Source organism: Hylobates moloch, unplaced genomic scaffold (genome assembly GCF_009828535.3).
Source record: "Hylobates moloch isolate HMO894 unplaced genomic scaffold, HMol_V3 SCAFFOLD_19, whole genome shotgun sequence".
NCBI lineage: Eukaryota > Metazoa > Chordata > Mammalia > Primates > Hylobatidae > Hylobates > Hylobates moloch.
The window spans coordinates 2,162,990-2,182,614 of NW_026652294.1; the positions used below are offsets into that span (position 1 = coordinate 2,162,990).

General features: G+C 49.4%; 1 protein-coding gene across 6 annotated transcripts in view; it reads left to right on the forward strand.

Moving 5' to 3' along the window:
- CDC45 (cell division cycle 45) overlaps positions 1 to 19,625 on the forward strand; it is a 41,613-nt gene that overhangs the window by 20,937 nt on the left and 1,051 nt on the right. For 3 of the 6 annotated variants that reach the window (XM_058431329.1, XM_032139692.2, XM_058431326.1), the window contains 9 exons: positions 5,397 to 5,516; positions 7,450 to 7,581; positions 7,830 to 7,928; positions 8,616 to 8,777; positions 14,847 to 14,985; positions 15,063 to 15,146; positions 16,625 to 16,743; positions 16,914 to 16,990; positions 18,928 to 18,993. In XM_058431329.1, coding sequence (XP_058287312.1) covers positions 5,397 to 5,516; positions 7,450 to 7,581; positions 7,830 to 7,928; positions 8,616 to 8,777; positions 14,847 to 14,985; positions 15,063 to 15,146; positions 16,625 to 16,743; positions 16,914 to 16,990; positions 18,928 to 18,992 — 997 coding nt within the window. In that variant the 3' untranslated portion in view covers position 18,993. The remainder of the gene's footprint in view (positions 1 to 5,396; positions 5,517 to 7,449; positions 7,582 to 7,829; positions 7,929 to 8,615; positions 8,778 to 14,846; positions 14,986 to 15,062; positions 15,147 to 16,624; positions 16,744 to 16,913; positions 16,991 to 18,927; positions 18,994 to 19,625) is intronic. The other 3 variants (XM_058431325.1, XM_058431328.1, XM_058431327.1) reach the window with 3 other exon arrangements.

Sequence of the window (19,625 nt, forward strand, 5' to 3'; positions counted from 1 at the left end):
TGCCTCCCCAGCCCTGCCCCTATCTGGGTCCTGCAATAAGGCCCACAAGGCAGGAGAAGCCCAAGTTTCAGTCCTGGAGCTACTTCCTGGACAGGTCACCTTGGCACAGCCCACTGCCCTGTTAGGCCTGAGTCCCTGTGTTAAGAGTAGCATGGAATTTGTGCACAGATAATGTAGGGGCTAGAAACACCGTGGTGCATGCACTGATAGGCGCTGTTCCTGGTCTGTAGCAGTCTCTCAGGTGAGGCCCCCACGGTCACTGTCCTGGTTGGTGGCCCTTTGGAACCTAGAGTGGGGTCTTTCTGCTCTCATTGTGCTCAGTGGCACTTCCTGTACAGGATCTGTACCTGAAACTGTCCCTATAAACTTTACAAAATTAATGAGGGCAGGGGGAGGGGAGAAATGAAAATGAACCCAGCTCGCAGCACATCAGCATCAATCACTAGGTTGGCGTGCTCTCTGACTGCTTCCTCGTAGCTGCTTGGTGTCTTATTGCCTCTGAAACATGTAGACCCTGTCATAAGATTGTAGTTCCCCTAACTGCTCCTTAGATCACAACTTGAACGTTAGAAAACGCTGTTTTCCCTTTGAGATATTTCTTTGGGTCCCACATACTGATGGAGCTACTGACTTAGCTGCTCCGAAGGACCCCACGAGGAGCTGACTAAACCAAGAGTGCAGTTTGTACACCCTGATGATTTCATCCCCCTTGCCCCACCAATCAACTATCCCAATTTTCCAGCCCTCCACAGTCTCCCTAAAAGCCCCAGCCCAGAACTCCTCAAGGAGATGGATTTGAGGGTCTCCTCCCATCTCCTTACTCGGTGCCCTGCAATCATGAATCTCTTCCTCTGCTGCAAACTGCTGTCTCAGTGTAACAGGTCTGTTACTGCACAGCGGACATATGGGCCTCCTGGTCCTATAACACATTTTGGAGGCCAGGCACGATGGCTCACCCCTGTAATCCCAGCACTTTGGGAGGCAGAGGTGAGTGGATCACCTGAGGTCAGGAGTTCGAGACCTGCCTGGCCAATATGGCGAAACACCGTCTCTACTAAAAATAGAAAAATTAGCTGAGCATGATGGCACACACCTGTACTGTAGTCCCAGCTACTCGGGAGGGTGAGACAGAGGAATCGCTTGAACCCAGGAGGCGGAGGCTGCAGTGAGCTGAGATCGTGCCACTGCACTCCAGTTTGGGCAACAGAACAAGACTCCGTCTCAAAAAAAACCAAACCAAAACAAACAAAAAATTATGGAGAGCCTACCTGAAGCCCCTTGTGGGTATTTGCCTGCGCCTAGGTGCCCCTTCGCTGTTCAGTGGGCAGGACCCAGAGACAAGCCCAAGTAGCCACTGGGCTCCATTGAAATATGGGCTGTTGCTGGTGCCCTGCCTGTTGACGGAGCAGTGTCAACCTTCGGTGCATAAACTGCTCGCAGCAAAGACAGTTTCTGGTTTTGAAAGGCATTAGGAAAGTTTCCTCCATGCAACCGGCACCCCTTTCTCTTCTGATTTGCTGGCCTCCTTGGAGGTCTTGTGGCCTCCTCAGAATCTTGTGGCATATTATAACCCTTTCTTAACTGGAAATGACCCAGACACCCAACAAGCATCTAAAATAATTTTAGGATTTTAAGCTACATGGAACATTTGCCTACAAGCATTCATACAATTTACATTTCATGTGTTTTTAAGTTTGCCTAGATTACTTATGAAAACTGAGATATTAGACAAAACTAGTCATTTCAAATTATTTTATCGTTAACCTTTTTCTTTTTTTGAAATGGGGTCTTGCTCTGTCTCACAGGCTGGAGTACATTGGCATGAACGTAACTCACTGCAGCTTTGACCTCCTGGGATCAAGCAATCCTACCACCTTAGCCTCCCATGTAGCTGGGACTACAGGCGTGTGTCACCATGCCTGGCTAATTTTTTTTATTTTTTTGTAGAGATGGGGTCTTACGTTGCCCAGGCTGGTCTCAAACTCCTAGGCTCAAGCAATCCTCCCTCCTCAGTTTCCCAAAGTGCTGGGATTACAGATGTGAGTTGCCACTCCTGGCCTTCTTAAATCATTTTTATAGCCTGTGACCATCAGATGTTCACCTAAGAACCTTAAAGTTAAATGCATGTGTATTTTTGCTGACAACTCGGAAGATTCAGCTGGTATCGTTAAACCAACAATATTCATCTTATTTGTCAAAAAATCATACAAAGATCATTCTGGTTTTGGTTAGTTTTGTAGTCTTAAAACCTTCTGTGCAAAGTCCTGACACCCTAAATATCCAGTAGAGACAAATGTAAAATCGTTCAGTCAATAAACTCAGAAAAAAGATGTATGCTGATAGTTTTGAAGACGTTTCTATTTTTATTTAACAATAATTTTAAAGCCAGCTTATTTACTAAAGATCATTTAAGTCACATGAAGTTGAAAAATATTTGAACTTATTTACTTTGTTTATGAGCACTCATTTATTTATAAGCCAATTTGGTACCATGTAGACACAACACATAACACATACATACATTTAAATTTATTTTAACCTACATACACACACATACAAAGATCCAGCTTTTACTGCAGAACTCTAGCCATGAGACAACAGTACAAACTCACCAGTTTATAAAAGAGGGCTGGATCCAAATTATTTTTGACAAAATTGGAACCATTCACATAAATAAACTTTGTTTATCCCAATAGGTAATTCAGTGAAGGCTGTGAACTAAAATTTTGAATAAAGCAGTTTCTATAGCAGTTTGATTTTAAAAACTTACCCTTTCTTTTTTTCTGCAGTTTCAAGTTTTCAATGATTACATTTTAGCTACAGCTGGCTGAGCTGCATAAGCAAAACAAAATCTCCAAGTAGCTCTGAATTAGTAATACCATAAACAGCGAGTCTTAATACCAGTAGCTTAATAACACCAGATTCAAAGCAGACAGAAAAGAGACAGGGGTGATGGCTCATACCTGTAATCCTAGCACTTTGTCGGGGGTGGGAGGATTGTAGGAATCCAACCTAGGTAACATAGAACCCCTCTCTACAAAAATTAAAAAAAAAAAAAAGCTGGGCATGGTGGTGCATGCCTGTGGTCCCAGCTGCTTGGGAGGCTGAAGTGGGAAGATTACTTGAACCCGGGAGGTCAAAGCTGCAGTGAGCTATGATTGTGCCACTGTCCTCCAGCCTGGGCAACAGAGTGAGACCCTGTTTTAAAAAAAGAAAGCAGGCAGAAGCTTTCTCATAGTTTTTCCACAGGAATTTCTTCTTTTAGTGGGTAAGTTACCCACTGCACTAACCTGATGAAGATATACGTCTCTTGTCTTCCCAGTTTCACAAGATGCAGCCCAGTGCCCAGCTTGGAGTAACCAAATTAATATTTCTCATTCCAGCTGAGACGATATACACACAACAAAAATGCAGACACTAATCACTCCACTCCGTGCCCAGATTTGATGTGGCGAGGCTCACACTTGCCCCTGTCAGCCCCCAGCACCTTTGATCTACTCAAAGTTGGGAGGAACTACCTCCAACCAGGAGTTCAGCAGGTGGTCTCTGGGCAAGATGAAAAAGATGAAATATGGTCAACCTGAGTTAGGCCTGCTGAGCTTCTGCTAGCAATTCCTTCAGGGATCCCTTTCATAAACATAAACATACATAACAAGACAAAGACAAACAAAAGGCCTTCCGAAATCAAGTTCCAGATTTCAGGAGTCAAGAGGATTTCTCCCAAGCAGTGCTCTTTGGCCTCCTTCCAGTGTAGAGGAAGTCCCCTCAAATGAGGCCCTTCCTATTACTAGGGAGGGTGGACAAGACCTCAGAAGAGGCCTCAAGACTTCAGAGGGAGCCACAAAACCTTTGAAGAGGCCACTGGACCTCCAAAGAGGCCAGCAAATCAGAGGAGAAAGGGGTGCTGGTTGCATGGAAAAAACTTACCTAAGATGCCTTTCAAAACCAGAAGCTTGCTTTGCTGTGACAACAGTCTATGCACCAAAGATTGACATTGCCCTGTCAACAGGCAGGGCACGGGCGGCAGCCCATAGTTAAATGGAACCCAGTGGCCGCTTGGGCTTTGGGCTTGTCTCTGGGTCCTTCCCACTGAACAGCGAAGGCGCACCAAGCCGCAGGCAAATGCCCACAAGGTACTCAAGGCTAGACTCATCATAATGTGTTGTAGGACCAGCAGGTTTGTATGCCTGCTGTGCAGTAACAGACTTGTTACACTGAGACAGCAGAGTTTGCAGCAGAGGAAGAGTTTCATGATTGCAGGGCACCGAGTGAGAAGATGGGAGGAGACCTTCAAATCCATCTCCTTGAGGAGTTCTGGGCTGGGCTTTTTTGGTTTTGTTTGTTTGTTTGTTTTTGAGACGGAGTTCGCTCTTGTTGCCCAGGCTGCAGTGCAATGGCACTCTCGGCTCATTGCAACCTCCGCCTCCCAGATTGAAGTGATTCTCCTGCCTCACCCTCCCAAGTAGCTGGGATTACCAGTATGCACCACCACGCCCGGCTAATTTTGTATTTGTAGTAGAGACAGGGTTTCTCTATGTTGGTCAGGCTGGTCTCAAACTCCTGCCCTCAGGCGATCTGCCCACCTCGGCCTCCCAAAGTGCTGGGATTACAGGCATGAGCCACCGCAACCGGCCTGGGCTGGGGCTTTTAAGGGGACTGAAGGGTGAGGGGCTGGAAAATTGGGGTAGTTGATTGGTGGGGCAAGGGGGATGAAATCATCAGGGTGTACAAACTACACTCTTGGTTTAGTCAGCTCCTCGTGGGGTCCTTTGGAGCGACTGAGTCAGTAGCTCCATCAGTATACAGGACCCAAAGGAATATCTCAAAGGGAAAACAGCATTTCCTAAGGTTCAAGTTGTGATCTACGGAGCAGTTAGGGGAACTACAATCTTGTGACAGGGTCTACATGCTTCTGAGGCAATAGACACCACGCAGCTATGAGGAAGCAGTCAGAGAGCACGCCGACCTAGTGACTGATGCTGATGTGCTGTGAGCTGGGTTCATTTTCATTTCTCCCCTCCCCCTGCCCTCATGAATTTTGTAAAGTTTATAGGGAACATTTCACCCACTCTGCTGTGGATCCCTGTCACTTACGGAGTCTGTCATCTTGGCTGTGTGGGCTGTGGCCTCTGCGGTGCCCATTCTCAGGAGGCGTGAGACCCATGAGGACCGGAGGTGGGCAAGGCTAGAGACCACACCCCCCAGCTCCATCCAATCATGTTTTCCTGGGTGCTTGGTTTCTATGCAGGCTGCATGTCCTTAGTCTCTGCATGGGAACAGCTCCTGTGGTGAGCAGGCCCCTGAGGAAGGCCTTGAGCGGGAATGGAGCCTAGGCTTAGCCTGCCTGGTAAGAGCTGGAGGGAACCAGCCGAGGCTTGTGCTACTTTTTTTTCCAGAATGAAATACGTGACTGATGTCGGTGTCCTGCAGCGCCACGTTTCCCGCCACAACCACCGGAACGAGGATGAGGAGAACACGCTCTCCGTGGACTGCACACGGATCTCCTTTGAGTATGAGTATCCTTGTGGCCCAGCCTGAGGGGCACAGGCAGCACCCCCGCCTCCAGGGTTCTGCTCAGCGGGCCTTGTTTGCTTTGTCACCCTCTGGGTGTTCTGGCCACATCCCCAGGAGGGAAAGCAGGTGGGGCAGGAAGTTTTGGGGGAAGGGGCTGTAGTGTGCTACCCCAGCTCATCTGTGTGGCTTTGGCTTCTAAATGCCAGAGCTGAGTTTAGAAGTATCACCCTTCTCCAGCACATCCCTGTAAAGTGCTTATTGTGGGCCTGGCTCTGGACATGGTAGCAGTGCGGGCGGTGGTTCATGCAGTCAGGAAAGAAGGGAGCTGCCGTGTAATCACACAGGGTGATGTGTCTTTGCGAAGCACATGGGACATCGGTGGAGTGCTCAGGAAAGACCATGGGGAGACCACATCTCACACAGTCTCAGCCACACTCAGTGTGGCAGCTGCTGTACTGAGCACAGGAGGGGCTGGGAGACTGGCTGGGGTCAGGTGTCGGGAAGCAAGAGCAAGCCTTGTGAGCCAAGGGCAGCGGGAGGCTGTGGAGTGACCAGAGTTTGAGTCAGGGTTTTTAAAAGGTCCCTTGGCTGCCCAGTAGAGGTAGGTTGGGGGCAAGGAGATGGTCACTGCTCTCCAAGGCCACACAATAGTGGCTTCGCCCAGACTGCAGCAGTGGCTGTGAGCAGTCAGATAGCATGATGTCAGGGATGGAGCTGCCCTGTCTCTGCACTGTGATGGCTGGGAAGGAGGAAGAGTGAGTGTGGACACGTTAGTAGTCAGGTGGCCATCAGAGCCTGGGGAGCGGGGCAGAGCTGGCTGAACTCCTGGGGAGGGGAGCCGCTGTGCACAGGAGCCGGTCCCATCATGTGCGTGGCAGGGTGGGCTCACTTACCCAGGGATCATGGGAGTGTGTGACTGAGACAGGAGGGAGGGAGTCGGAGCTGAGGATGCCGGGGCTTGAGGAAGCTGCTGGAGTGTGGGCAGGGAGCATGGTGGTCTGAAGGCCTGGGAGTCCCCAGGAGTTGGGAGGGGCAGTGGTGGGAACTGAGCATGCCGAGGAAGCAGGCAGGACCAGGCTGTCATCCTGTAGAGGGGAAATCCACCATGGGGGACAGTCCATACTCACAGCTGCTCTCACGGTGCCAGGAGCAGTGATGGATATGTTTAAGAAAAGGGCTGAGGAGGTCGGGCGTGGTGGCTCACGCCTGTAATCCCAGCACTCTGGGAGGCCAAGGCGGGTGGATCACGAGGTCAGGAGATCGAGACCATCCTGGCTAACACAGTGAAACCTCATCTCTATGAAAAATACAAAAAATTAGCCAGGCATGGTGGCAGGCGCCTATAGTCCCAGCTACTCAGGAGGCTGAGGCAGGAGAATGGCGTGAACCCAGAAGGTGGAGCTTGCAGCAAGCCGAGATCGCGCCACTGCACTCCAGCCTGGGGGCCACGGCGAGACTCCGCCTCAAAAAAAAAAGAAAAAAAAGAAAAAAGGGCTGAGGATGGGGGCGCTTCGTGGATGGGGTCCCAGTGGAGGGCTCTCTGGAGGAATGGGTTGTAGGGAGGGCTGGGCTAGGTGGAGCAGGAGGTGCAGGACGACAAGCTGGTGATGCCCAGCCTCCCATGTCATGTGTGGCCATGACTGCTCCATGTGACCACAGCACCTGGACTCTGCAGACCCCTGTGCTCCAGATTCTCTGCCTGTCAGACAGGGATGGTGGTCTATGCCTGTCACTTCACAGGCTCTCTGTATGGGTCAGCTTAAGCTAAGAAAGTCAAAGGGCTCCAGGTCACCCTTGGGATACCTGGTTTTGCAGGCAGGCCTGGTGAGGAAGGGCCCCGCCATCAGAGTGGCCAACCTGCTGGAGTTACGAGAGTGGGGCTGTGTGCTCAGGGCGGCCAGTGGGTGCTTGCATGCTCCTTGACTGCAGGCCCAGCCTCCGCCTGGCGCTCTACCAGCACTGGTCCCTCCATGACAGCCTGTGCAACACCAGCTATACTGCAGCCAGGTTCAAGCTGTGGTCTGTGCACGGACAGAAGCGGCTCCAGGAGTTCCTCGCAGACATGGGGTGAGTGACTGCCTGGGCCTCTGCAGCGCCAGCCCTGGCCACCCCCAAGGGAAAAGCCCCTCTGCTTTGTTGTGACCAACTTGGTTATAAAATGCAGCCTGTTCTGCCATAAGCTCCTTGCCCTAGATCCCAGAATATCCTCCGAATGCTGGTGCAGGGACATCCTCGCTTGCCCTTGGTTTGGGTTTCCTTCCACCCTGTAGGTGCATGGTGACCTCACTCATGTGGCTTGGGCTTGCTCTTTCCAGTCTTCCCCTGAAGCAGGTGAAGCAGAAGTTCCAGGCCATGGACATCTCCTTGAAGGAGAATTTGCGGGAAATGATTGAAGAGTCTGCAAATAAATTTGGGTAAACACATTTTTCTGGATTTAGCTTCATTAAATCCAGGTTCATTAAAGTGAAGGGTTCTACTTTAACTGTGCTCCTAAAATAATGCGAAAAAAACAACAATGTGCTCCTAAAATAATGCAAAAAAAACAACAACTCAAGAATGTGCAAATGAGTGTTATCCGCATCTGGCCATTCCTGAAGTCTTGAGTTCTTTTTTGGGTTAAAAATAGGACTTCTTCAAGCTTGTGAGGTTTAGGATCCTAGGATCCTTGAATCCTTGAATCCTAGGGCTGCTGTGGGACCTGTGAGGTCGACCCCAGTCTATTTCACTGGAGACAGCAAATGGGCTACAGGGCCAGGTTCAGGTGAACTCTGCCCAACCAAGTCCATGGGCACTCCTGGAGGCCCCTGGCTTCTCCCACCCCAGACAGCTGGCATGCTAAGGTGTGAGAACCATGCTAAGGAGAGGACCCCACACACCCCCTAAGCCAGCCGAACAGCTGTTGACAAGAAGGCACCCGGCCACTCTGGGCTGTAGGGCTGGTATGTCTGGACGTTCTGACCTGCCTCATCCTCTGAGCAGCATGGCTGTGCTGGAAGCATTGGCTTGGGCCTGTGAGGGACATTAGCACATCTGTTGGCCTGTCTGGCAGTGAGAGCTTGCCCACAATTTGAGGGTGACAGCTGTGTTTGCTCCCATGACAGGATGAAGGACATGCGCGTGCAGACTTTCAGCATTCATTTTGGGTTCAAGCACAAGTTCCTGGCCAGTGACGTGGTCTTTGCCACCATGTCTTTGATGGAGAGCCCCGAGAAGGATGGCTCAGGGACAGATCACTTCATCCAGGCTCTGGACAGCCTGTCCAGGTAGCAGGAGGGCTGTGGGTTTGCCTCATGGGGCCACCACTGGTTCTCACACTGCCCAGGGAGGTCAGTTACAGGGACCCCAGGGCTGTGGGAGTGACTGTGTCCTGCAGAAACTGCTTGGGTGAACTGGAATCACAGTGCCAGTATGGCGTGCATCTGACACATTACCTGCCCCTCTTCAGTATTTGTCACTTTCTCTTGAATCTTTTTTGGCTCTTTTTTCTTTTTGATTTTTAAAATTTTTTCTTTTTTTACCTTTTGTATCTCTTAACAAAAGGCATTATTTGTTGTGTATATTCGTTCTTGTGTTTAATCTTATAGTTTAGTTGTCATTTCTCAATTTTTTAATTTTCCAGTTCTTTCTTATCTCACTTCCTGAGATGTCCTATATTTTTCCATGTCTTTTCACTTGTTTTGAAATGGAATGTGACAATTTGGATCTTTTTTTTAGCATGTCTTTCTAGTGTCAGACTAAAGACATCAGAGAAAAATATCTCCAAATACATTGAATTTATTTAGGAATTAGAAAAGAGGATTATACTGTCTGCGATGCACATCTATGGTAAGCCAAATATGCATCCAAAGAGAGGAGGCTGAGGGGAAGCTTTTATTGGCAAAAGGAGAAGTTCACGTAAGCTAGCTTGGAAACAATTCATTGGTTTCAGAGACTCAAAGCCAGAGTTGGCATCAGTTCATTGGTGAAGATGCATTACTGGGCAAGTGTTATATTTTAAGAGCATCTTATCTGAATTGTTGCAGTCCTAAAGAAGGGATTTCTTGTGGGGTTATTTAGAAAGTCTTTGAGTCTTTATTCCAGACATGCAAGCAGGAGCTCTCCTTGGTGCTTTCCCAGCTTTAATTTGTTTGGGCCTGACAAAAAGTGATTTCATCCTGGGATCTGCAACTTTCACATTAGTGTACTTTCATTGTCCAGAGAGGTGTTATTCTGTCCCTTATTCTCTTTTTTTCTAATAGTGACTTTGAGGGGATTTGACTTTGCTACTTCTCTCATCCTCTTTATTTATAAATTTCATCTGACTTTTCAGGATAAGGAGGCATGATTCGGACAGCTTTTCTGGCTTCACAGAGCTGCCACTTCTGTTGCTTTTGTGCAGTGGTAAAGATGCATATGTACATATGGGGGCCTGCTTTCTGGGATTTCCTGGTTCTGCTCCCAAGCACACTTTTTTTTCTACAGCTTTATTGAGATACAATTTGCATGCCATACAATTCACCCATTTAAAGTGTACAATGTGATGGCTTTTATTTATTTTATTTGTATTTTTTTAGAGACAGGGTCTTGCTCTGTTGCCCAGGCTGGAATGCAGTGGCATGATCATAGTTCACAGCAGCCTTGACCTCCCAGTCTCAAGCAATCTTCCTACCTCAGCCTCTTGAGTAGCTGGGATGACAGGTGCATGCCACCACGCCTTGCTAATTTTTAAATTTTTTGTAAAGATGTGGTATCACTATGTGGCCCAGACTGGTCTCAAATTCCTAGGCTCAAGCAATCCTTTCACCTCAGCCTCCCAAAGTGCTGGGAGGAACAGGCATGAGCCACCGCACCCAGCCTGCAATGACTTTTAGTAGGTTGCAGTTAGGTTTTGCAAGGTTGTGCAGCAATCACCACTATCTAATTTTAGAGCATTTTCATTGCCCCAGAGAGATCCTCCCAGCCTCTGGCAACCACCAGTCTCCCTTTTGTCTTTATGAATTGGCTGTTCTGAGCATTTCATACAAATGGGATCATATAAGATATGGTTCTTTGTGACTGGGTTCTTCACTTAGCATCGTATTTGCAAGGCTCATCTATATTGTAGGATGTATCGGGATTATATGTCTTTTCCCCCGTCCGCCACCCAAGACAGTCTCACTCTCGCCCAGGCTGCAGTCCAGTGGCACGCTCTCGGCTCACTGCGACCTCTGCCTCATGGGTTAAAGCAATTCTCCTGCCTCAGCCTCCTGAGTAGCTGGGATTACAAGCACGTGCCACCAAGCCCAGCTAATTTTTGTAGTTTTAATAGAGACGGGGTTTCACCATGTTGTTCAGGCTGGTCTTGAACTCCTGACCTCGTGATCCACCTGCCTTGGCCTCCCAAAGTGCTGGGATTACAGGCATGAGCCACCATGCCCGGCCAATGTCTTTTTATTGTAAATAATATTCCACTGGATGGATATATTCTATTTCATTTATCCATTCATAAGTTGATGGGCATGTGGTTTGTTTCCACCTGTTGACAATTATGACTAATGCTGCTGTGAACTTGCATGTACAAGTCTTTGTGTAGTCATTTCTTTGTTTCTTTTGGTTATATACCTACATGTGGAAATGCTGGGTGACGTGGTAACACTAGGTTTTGAGGAACTGCCAGATTTTTGAGGAACTGCCAGACTCTTTTCCACAGCAGCTGCACCATTTTACATTCCCACCAGGAGGGAGGGTTTCAATTTCTTCACATCCTCACCGACACTTGTTATTGTCCATCTTTTGGATTACAGCCATCCTAGTGAGTATGAAGTGGTATCTCGTTATGGTTTTGATTTGCATTTTACTGATGACTAATAGTGTTGAGCATCTTCTCATGTGCTTATTGGTCATTTGTGTATCTTGTTAGGAGAATTGTCTATTCAAGTCCTTTGTCTTTTTTTTTTTTTTTTTGAGACAGGGTGTCACTGTGTTGCTCAAGCTGTAGTGCAGTGGTGCAGTCATGGCTCACTGCAGCCTCAAACTCCTTGGCTCAAGCCATCCTCCCACCTCAGCCTCCTGAGTAGGTGGGATTACAGGCAGGAGCTACCACACCTGCTAAGTTTTAAACTTTTAATAGAGATGAGGTCTTACCGTGTTGCTCAGGCTGGTCTCAAACTCCTGGGCTCAAGCAATCTTCCAGCCTTGGCCTCCCAAAGCACTGGGATTATAGGTATGAACCACTGTGCCCAGCCTAAAACTTTTATATATTCTACATACAAATCCCTTATCAGATAAGTAATTTGCAAGTATTTTCTCCCATTCCGTAGCCTGGCTTTTCACTTTAGCAGTGTCCTGTGAAGTATAAGATTTGTTAATTTTGATGACATTTAAGTTACCTACTTTTTCCTTTGTTTCTTGTGTTTTTGGTGTCGTATCTAAGAAACCATTGCCTAACCCAAGGTCATGAAGATTTCACATTATTTTTTCTGCTAACACTTTTATAGTTTTAGCCCTTACATTAGGAGTATGATTCATTGGAGGTTTTTTTTTTTTTTTTTTTTTTTTGAGACAGGGTCTTACTCTGTCACTTAAGCTGGCGTGCAGTGGCACGATTTCCACTCACTGCAACCTCTGCCTCCCAGGTAGCTGGGGCTACAGGCATGTGCCACTGCACCTGGCTAATTTTTGTATTTTTTGTAGAGACATGTTGGTCAGGCTGGGCCCCTTACTCTTTACTATAGTCTCCTTATACTTTACCAAGGCCCCTTACTCTTTACCATGCCCCCTTATACTTTACCAGGCTCCCTTGCTGTTTAATAGGACCCCTTGCTCATTACCAGGACTCCTTGCACTCTAGGGAGGCTCCTTAAACTTTCCCTTGGCCCACTGCACTCACCTGCTCTTGCACAGGGCAAAACTCTCAGTTTGGGCCACTGCTTTCCAGTTGCCTGGAGTTTTAAGTCTTCTTAGGTCTCACTACCTCTCGGCTTTCTCTTGCACTGATGTAGATAGTATACCTGTCTGGCTGTTCATGGTCTCTTTTTACCTGCTTACACTTTGGGGTTTCAAGTGTTCCCTTGTTCTCTTAATTTGTTGCAAATGTGGGTCCTAGGTTTTTGGTTTTGCAATCTAGTTGCTCTACTTTTATCTAGAAATTTGGGAAAATCCAAAAACTATTTTACCACTGTTGCTGCCATCGTCCCAGCATTGATGGGTAGGCTTTAGACATTGTCTGCCAACTTCCTGCTATGACAAAGGAGCATTTATCCCACTCTTGTCCACTTCCCTCCTGTTGGTACAGTTTTGCCACTATTTTTAACTTCTTTGTAACTTTAACATATTTATGTCTTCTTTCATCACGAGTGTCTTGTCTCCCTACTTTGTAAGAAAAGGATATTTAAAACACTCTTAGTCCATTTTGTGTTGCTATAAAGGAATACCTGAGGCTGGGTAATTTATAAAGAGAAAAGGTTTATTTGGCTCACAATTCTGATGGCTGGAACGCTCAAGATTGGGCATCTGCATCTGGTGAGGGCCTCAGGCTGCTTCCACTCATGGCAGAAGGGGAGCTGGTGTATGCAGAGACCATGTGGTAATGGAGGAAGGAAGAGGGAGGAGGAAGGTACTAGGCTCTTTTTAACAACCAGCTGTCACTGGAACTAATAGAGTAAGAACTTACTTACACCCCCTAGCCCCAGGGAGAGCATTCATCTATTCATGAGGGGTCTGCCCCGTGACCCAACACTTCCCACTAGACCCCACCTCTAAGATCTTGGATCAGATTTCAACATGAGGTTTTGAGGGGACAAATATCCAAGCCGTAGAAACAGCCTTACTTTGCTCTTCAGCGCTGCTCAGTACTTTCTGAAATTTGTGCTTTTACGTTTTCAAGACTGATAACAATTTTGGGTTAGAGAAAAAGATATAAATTGTCTTATCTTTGGTTATAGATTGATTTTAAAAGTTGAAAGTAAACAAATAGTTTTACTTTATTGTGCTAATAAACTATTCCAGAGACAATCATGTGTAGTAATAGATTACTATCTGGCACAGCTCTTTGTTTTTCCTGCTGTTTTTAATTACCTCCTTTATCGCATCCATTTTTTTTCTCCTCCAAACTCCTTCCAGCTGTTTTTCTCTGAGCCCCTTTTTGCTGGAGAGTCTGGGGTTCTGTCTTCCCACCACAGCCTGGACCTACAGCTCTCAAGGCCTGCTTTCCACTGTCCCCATGGATGTCCAAATCTTGGCTGTGCCTCTTAATTTGGTCCAGTGTTTCTTGGGATCTTCATCTTTGTTTCATTTACTCCCTCATTAAATTAGAGCACAGTTCTTAAGTAAAATTCAAAGAAAGGGCGCATGTGAGATAAACTTTCTGAGTTCTTAGATATCTGACAATATCTTTATTTTACTATTTCTTTACTATTCCCCCCACAGAAAACATCTGTGTTTTTTATTCTTGCTTTTCAGGCTTCCTGGAATGATGATGCTCTGTCTTATTTTTTTGCCTTACATTTTCCATAGCTTTGTCTTGTTATCTATGTTGAGGAAGTTTTTCTTGACTTATCCTCTGGACTTGGAGTGGATATTTTATCTTTTGCAACTGTTTTAATTTCCATCAACATTTCCTAGTTTTTAACTCTTCCTTTTTCATAGCATCCTGTTCTTGGTTTAGGAATGTCAGAGTTGTGCACATCTCTCTGAAGACATTAATTAGAGTTCATTTTAACTTTCTTTTGTTCTCCAAATTATCTGTTTCCTTCAGGGTTATTTTTTCAGGCCATAGGCATTTCTCAAATGGTCTGATGTCTTTCATATTCAAGAAGGGGATCGTGGACCCTTGGCTGAGCCATGGGTATCTGGGCACAGCTTACCGGTCATAAGACATCGTTTCACCTTAGCAGGCAGGAGCCAACTGTGACACTTTGGGACTCCCCACTGTAGGGCCCAGAGGCTTTGCTTGAGGACTCTACTTATCCACAGACAGTACATTTCATGTACTCAGAGGGGAGCCTCCCTTTTTGCGGGGAAGAGTAAAAATCTATCTGTTGGGTTTGAGGGGATCCCTTGTCCAACCTCCAGCCCTTACCCAAGCCTCCCCTGTGTCAGAGTCCTCCAGGGCCTTCAGGATCTTCCCTCTGTTGGCTTTTAGTCTCCTGTCTTCTGATACTTGTACCCCCTCCACCTCTCATTTGCATTGCTGTGGGTTTATACATTTAAAAAAATTCCTTTCATGTGAAAGAGAACTCAGGAGGGACAGAAGATAAATTCTTATCCCCAAACCTCTTCCTGAACCAGGAACCAAGCAATCTATTTGTGACTTTGGTATTTTACCAGGAGTTCCTGACAAGCACCACCAAAGCCATGTGTCTGCCTTGTTACAGGAGTAACCTGGACAAGCTGTACCATGGCCTGGAACTCGCCAAGAAGCAGCTGCGAGCCACCCAGCAGACCATTGCCAGCTGCCTTTGCACCAACCTCGTCATCTCCCAGGGGCCTTTCCTGTACTGCTCTCTCATGGAGGTCAGGCTTCCCACAGAGCACAGGCGCCTGGTCACAGCACCAGTGGCTTCGTCTGACCACCTGTCTTGCCTCTGCAGGGCACTCCAGATGTCATGCTGTTCTCTAGGCCGGCATCCCTAAGCCTGCTCAGCAAACACCTGCTCAAGTCCTTTGTGTGTTCGGTGAGGGGTCAGGCGGGTGCTGTGGGTATAGGAGGGCAGGTGCTTGGAGAGCTCCCTGGACGGGGAGTTAGATGCTGGCCTTGGGGTGCCTGTGGCTGTTGACCAGCTGCAAGGTCTAGGCACATCCATTACTTTTTCTGAGCTGTCTTTTTCTCAGCTGACCCCTAGGAACCTTCCAGCTCTCTCAAGCTCTGATTCATCACTGGCTGTCTAAGTCACTCAGAGGAGTAGGGAGGGGTCCTTGCAGAGTGAACAGGGCTGGGGCTTGTGGCCTATTGTTGCAGGTCAGGGAAAACGGGATGGTTGTAGCACTGACTGGCTTCCCAGCAACAGCTTGTCCACTAGGCTGATTTCCTGTGCCTGGCTTTGTCTTCTGTGTGGCCTAACCCCCCTGCATTGGCGTGGAACACACTCCTAACTTGGCTGGCCTTAGGGCAGGGGTCCTCACCTAGCCGACATGGGGCTCTTCCCAGATGTGACATTTCAATAATTGAAGTCCTCCTCTGCTTCGAGGATGAGAGTTTATGCTGGGGGCTATTTCAAACAAAATGTGCTAACAGGAAGTTGAACTTTTCTTTTGCTGCTGAACTAACCAGTAAAATGATGACAAATGGCATGTGTTCTATCAACCAGGTAATGTCAAAGATAAACTAGGGACAGAGCATGGGCCTTGACGTCCTCTAGGCTGTGTTCAGAGATCAGCCTCCTCATTTGCCAGTTGTGTGACGTGAGGTAGATGATCTGACCTGAGCCTCAGTTTCCTCATCCGTGAAGTGGGTGAACACATACCCACTTTACAGGATCCATTCATTTACCAGACATGTATTGAACATCCACCATCTTCCCGGCCCTGTTGTGGAGTGACTGCCCATCCTGGTGCACATCCTGGGACACCCCTCAGTCCTAGACACACCAGGAATACTGGTCACCTGGACTGTAGGGTGTGGGTGCAGCAGGCACAGCAGAGAAGGAAACCCTAAACCTTTATCCTGAGGGAGCGTGCCAGCGAGGGGGGACGAGGAGTGGCAGCTGCGGTTAAGATGAGGGGATGTGCTGCCAGGGGATGGAGTGGGACGAGGCGGGGTGGGCTGGGGCCTCCTGGAGAAGGTGGCAGCTGCCACAGGACCTGAAGGAGGTGAGGGAGGGGATAGCAGGGCAGGCTCCCTGCAACGAACAGCCAAGGGGCAGTGGAACTAGGCTGATAGACAAGGAGGCTTGGGGACACAGCATCACAGCCATAGTACCATGCTGTGGGTACGGGAGGGCAGGTGCTTGGAGAGCTCCCTGGACTGGGAGTTAGATGCTGGCCTTGGACATCTAACTTGGGGTGGCTGGGTGGGGACCAAGGCGTCTCCTCTGGTGACAGCGTCCCTGGAGGCTTTGGGGAGTGGAGCGACTGGGTGCTGTCGGGCTCTGGGCTCTGAGTGATGAGCTGGGGCCCACCATACCCTGACGGAGGGTGCTCTCCAACTCCATAGACAAAGAACCGGCGCTGCAAGCTGTTGCCCCTGGTGATGGCTGCCCCCCTGAGCGTGGAGCATGGCACAGTGACCGTGGTGGGCATCCCCCCAGAGACCGACAGCTCGGACAGGAAGAAGTGAGCAGCTTCCACTTGTCCTGGGACTGGAGTGTCGGGGGTGTTGGGGTTGTCAGCTTATTAGCCCTGCTGAGTAGAGTGCTATTTGCCTCTAGTGTCTGTCCTGGGGCGGGGGTGGGAAGGGTCCATTGCAGGCAGCCTGGCCCCTGAAATATCTTGTGTGTCAGCAGCTTTTTTGGGCGGGCGTTTGAGAAGGCAGCGGAAAGCACCAGCTCCCGGATGCTGCACAACCATTTTGACCTCTCAGGTGAGAGTCTCCTGCCACTCCGCCACACTTTCCCACCTGACCCTTTGAGGCTACTGCAGGCCCTGGAACCAGGCAAGTTGGCATGGCTGGAGGAGCCTGGCCAGCAGCCCTCTTGACCTTCCAGATCTGGCCCTGGGACAGGCTACTCCTGGTGGCTCAGGGAGCTCTGGAGAACCTCAGGCCCCTTAGAGGGAAAAAGTGTTTCCCAGGGAATGACTGGCCTGGCTGTGGACTTACAGCCAGTGCTAAGGATCACTTTCCCAGCAAGCCTAGGGGACTGGCCACCAGGGCCCCTGGGCCCCGATCTCACCTGTCAGGGTTGGGTTGTTTCTGTTTCGTGGGGTGAGGGAACAGCAGGGCCCGTGATGACCCAGGACACCAACCCATGCTGCGCCAGCCACCTCTCCACAGGCCGGGGTGTGTGTCGTGATAGGTGCTACCTGTGAGACAGCTGGGACACTGGCCCCACCTGTGTGTCAAATGAGCCCAGAATGGATGGGCCTGCCCGCCCACTGCTTCCCCAGCACCAGCACGGAACATGGTTCACATTTGGCTGTGTTGGCGTTCTTATTATTGTTGACAGGTTTTAAAGTAAAATAGACTTATTGATATTTCACCCCGGGTTAGTTTGCTAAAGCTGCCATAGCAAAGTACCACAGACAGGGTGGCTTCAACCACGTGTTTCCTCCCAGTCCTAGAGGTGAGAAGGCCCAGGTCAAGGTGGGGCAGGGCTGGCTTCTCCTCAGGCCTCTCTCCTTGGCTCACACAGATGCCCACCTTCTCACTGTCCTCACGTGGTCTTCCCTCTGCATACCTCCCTGGTGTCTGTGTCCAAACCACTTCATCTTCCAAGGACACCAGATAGATTGGATTAGAGCCCACCCTAACAACCCCATTTGAACTTAATTACCACAGTCACGTTCTAAGGTCCTGGGGGTAAGGGCTTCAACATAGAGATGTGGGGGAGACTGTTCAGCTCATAACACCCTCAGTACTTCCCGCACCTCTGAGAAAGGACATTTTCTTGCCTCATCACCACGGATTCTTCAACAATGACAGACACTGTCATGGGAGATCCAGCCTTTGTTGAAGTGGCCTCAGCCATCTCAGAGCTGCCTTCCTTGAGCCAGACCCAGCCATGGCTGTGGCACTGTGTGGCATCGGTTCACCCCGCACAGCAGCCCCTGCTAACTCTTTCGTGCCTGTGATGTGGGAGAGGTGGATGGACACCCACTGGCCTGCAGAATATCTGGCCTTCATTATACAGGGAGGATTGGGGCTGGGAACTGCTTGGTTTCCCTGAGGGTGGAGAGCCAGGGGTGAGGGTGCAGAGTGGGCCATGTCTAGTGCCCACCTGCGTGGGCTGGGTCTGGGGCTCTTGGGGCTGTGGCTGGCAGCATAGATGGCTCCCAGGGCCAGGCCAGCCCCATCCTGGGGCCTGATTTTGCTTTGTGGTGAGGGTCTGCATGCTCAGCTGAGCCTGAGGGCCCTGTGAGATATGGGCAGTTTCCTCCATGTCCCCTTGTGTGGAAGAGAACACTGAAGCCGAGGCATTGGCCAGAGTGCAGCCAAAAGTGGCCTGCCCCACCCAAGGACTTCCACAACCCACTCTGGGGACGGGGGTTCATACCAGCTGGGGTGGGCAGGCCCGTCTTTGTCCAGGTCTGTAGGGCCCCTCCCTGTGTCCCCTCTATTGTCTTCCCGGGGTGGAGTTCTCCCTGCAGGCCCCAGCCCTGACCTCTCTAGCAGTGCAGACAGCAGTTGTGAAGATGAAGTACAGTAAGACAGACACAACCACTGAGTGCAGAATACCACAGGCCAGGAGGAGCTGCACACTTTGGAATGCGGTGGAGGGCAGGCAACGGAGGGGAGTTCTGTGCCCTGCCTTGTGTTCCCACTCCTCCCTTCTCACAGCTGTTTTTCTTTCATTACTTCAGTAATTGAGCTGAAAGCTGAGGATCGGAGCAAGTTTCTGGACGCGCTCATTTCCCTCCTGTCCTAGGGTGAGTTACAGGGGTTCTGCAGGGGCGGCTGCAGCAGCCCCCTCAGAGCCCGACCCTGATGCCCTGCTCTGTGCTCCCTCAACGGAGGCTTTTACTTGGGTTTCAGACTGAAGCAGGGTTCTTGAGATTGAGCCAACACATTTTTCCCAAGCACATCTGTCTTTAGGCTGCCAGCAGGGCCACAATGGGGCATTTTGAGGCAGCTGATTTCATTAAGCCCCTGCGATCCCTTCAGAAAGAACTGGTATTCACCCTCTGCTGACCGCACTCGGGCTGGGCATCATGTGTGACACATGTCACACACAGACTCCGTGGTGCTGCCCTTGAAGGCCACCTGGAGCCTCCTGTCCCACAGCTTTCGTGTCAGGCGCTGGGCAAGAGCCTGCAGAGCAGCCATCCGGGCTTTTGTGTGCTTGGCTCATGAGAAACCAAAGCTGTTGGCAGCCGCTTAGCTGGGAATTCCAAAGCGCCGGTTCTGCTGGGGCCTTCACCAGCACACAGCTGTCCTGAGGGCCCCATTGGGATTCACTGGCAGGTCACTGTCCCGGGACACCTCCCACTGCCCCATGTGCTACCTCTTTCTTAAGGGTTCCCAGGAAATAGGCCTGCCTTGTGTCTTTGTGACCATCTCT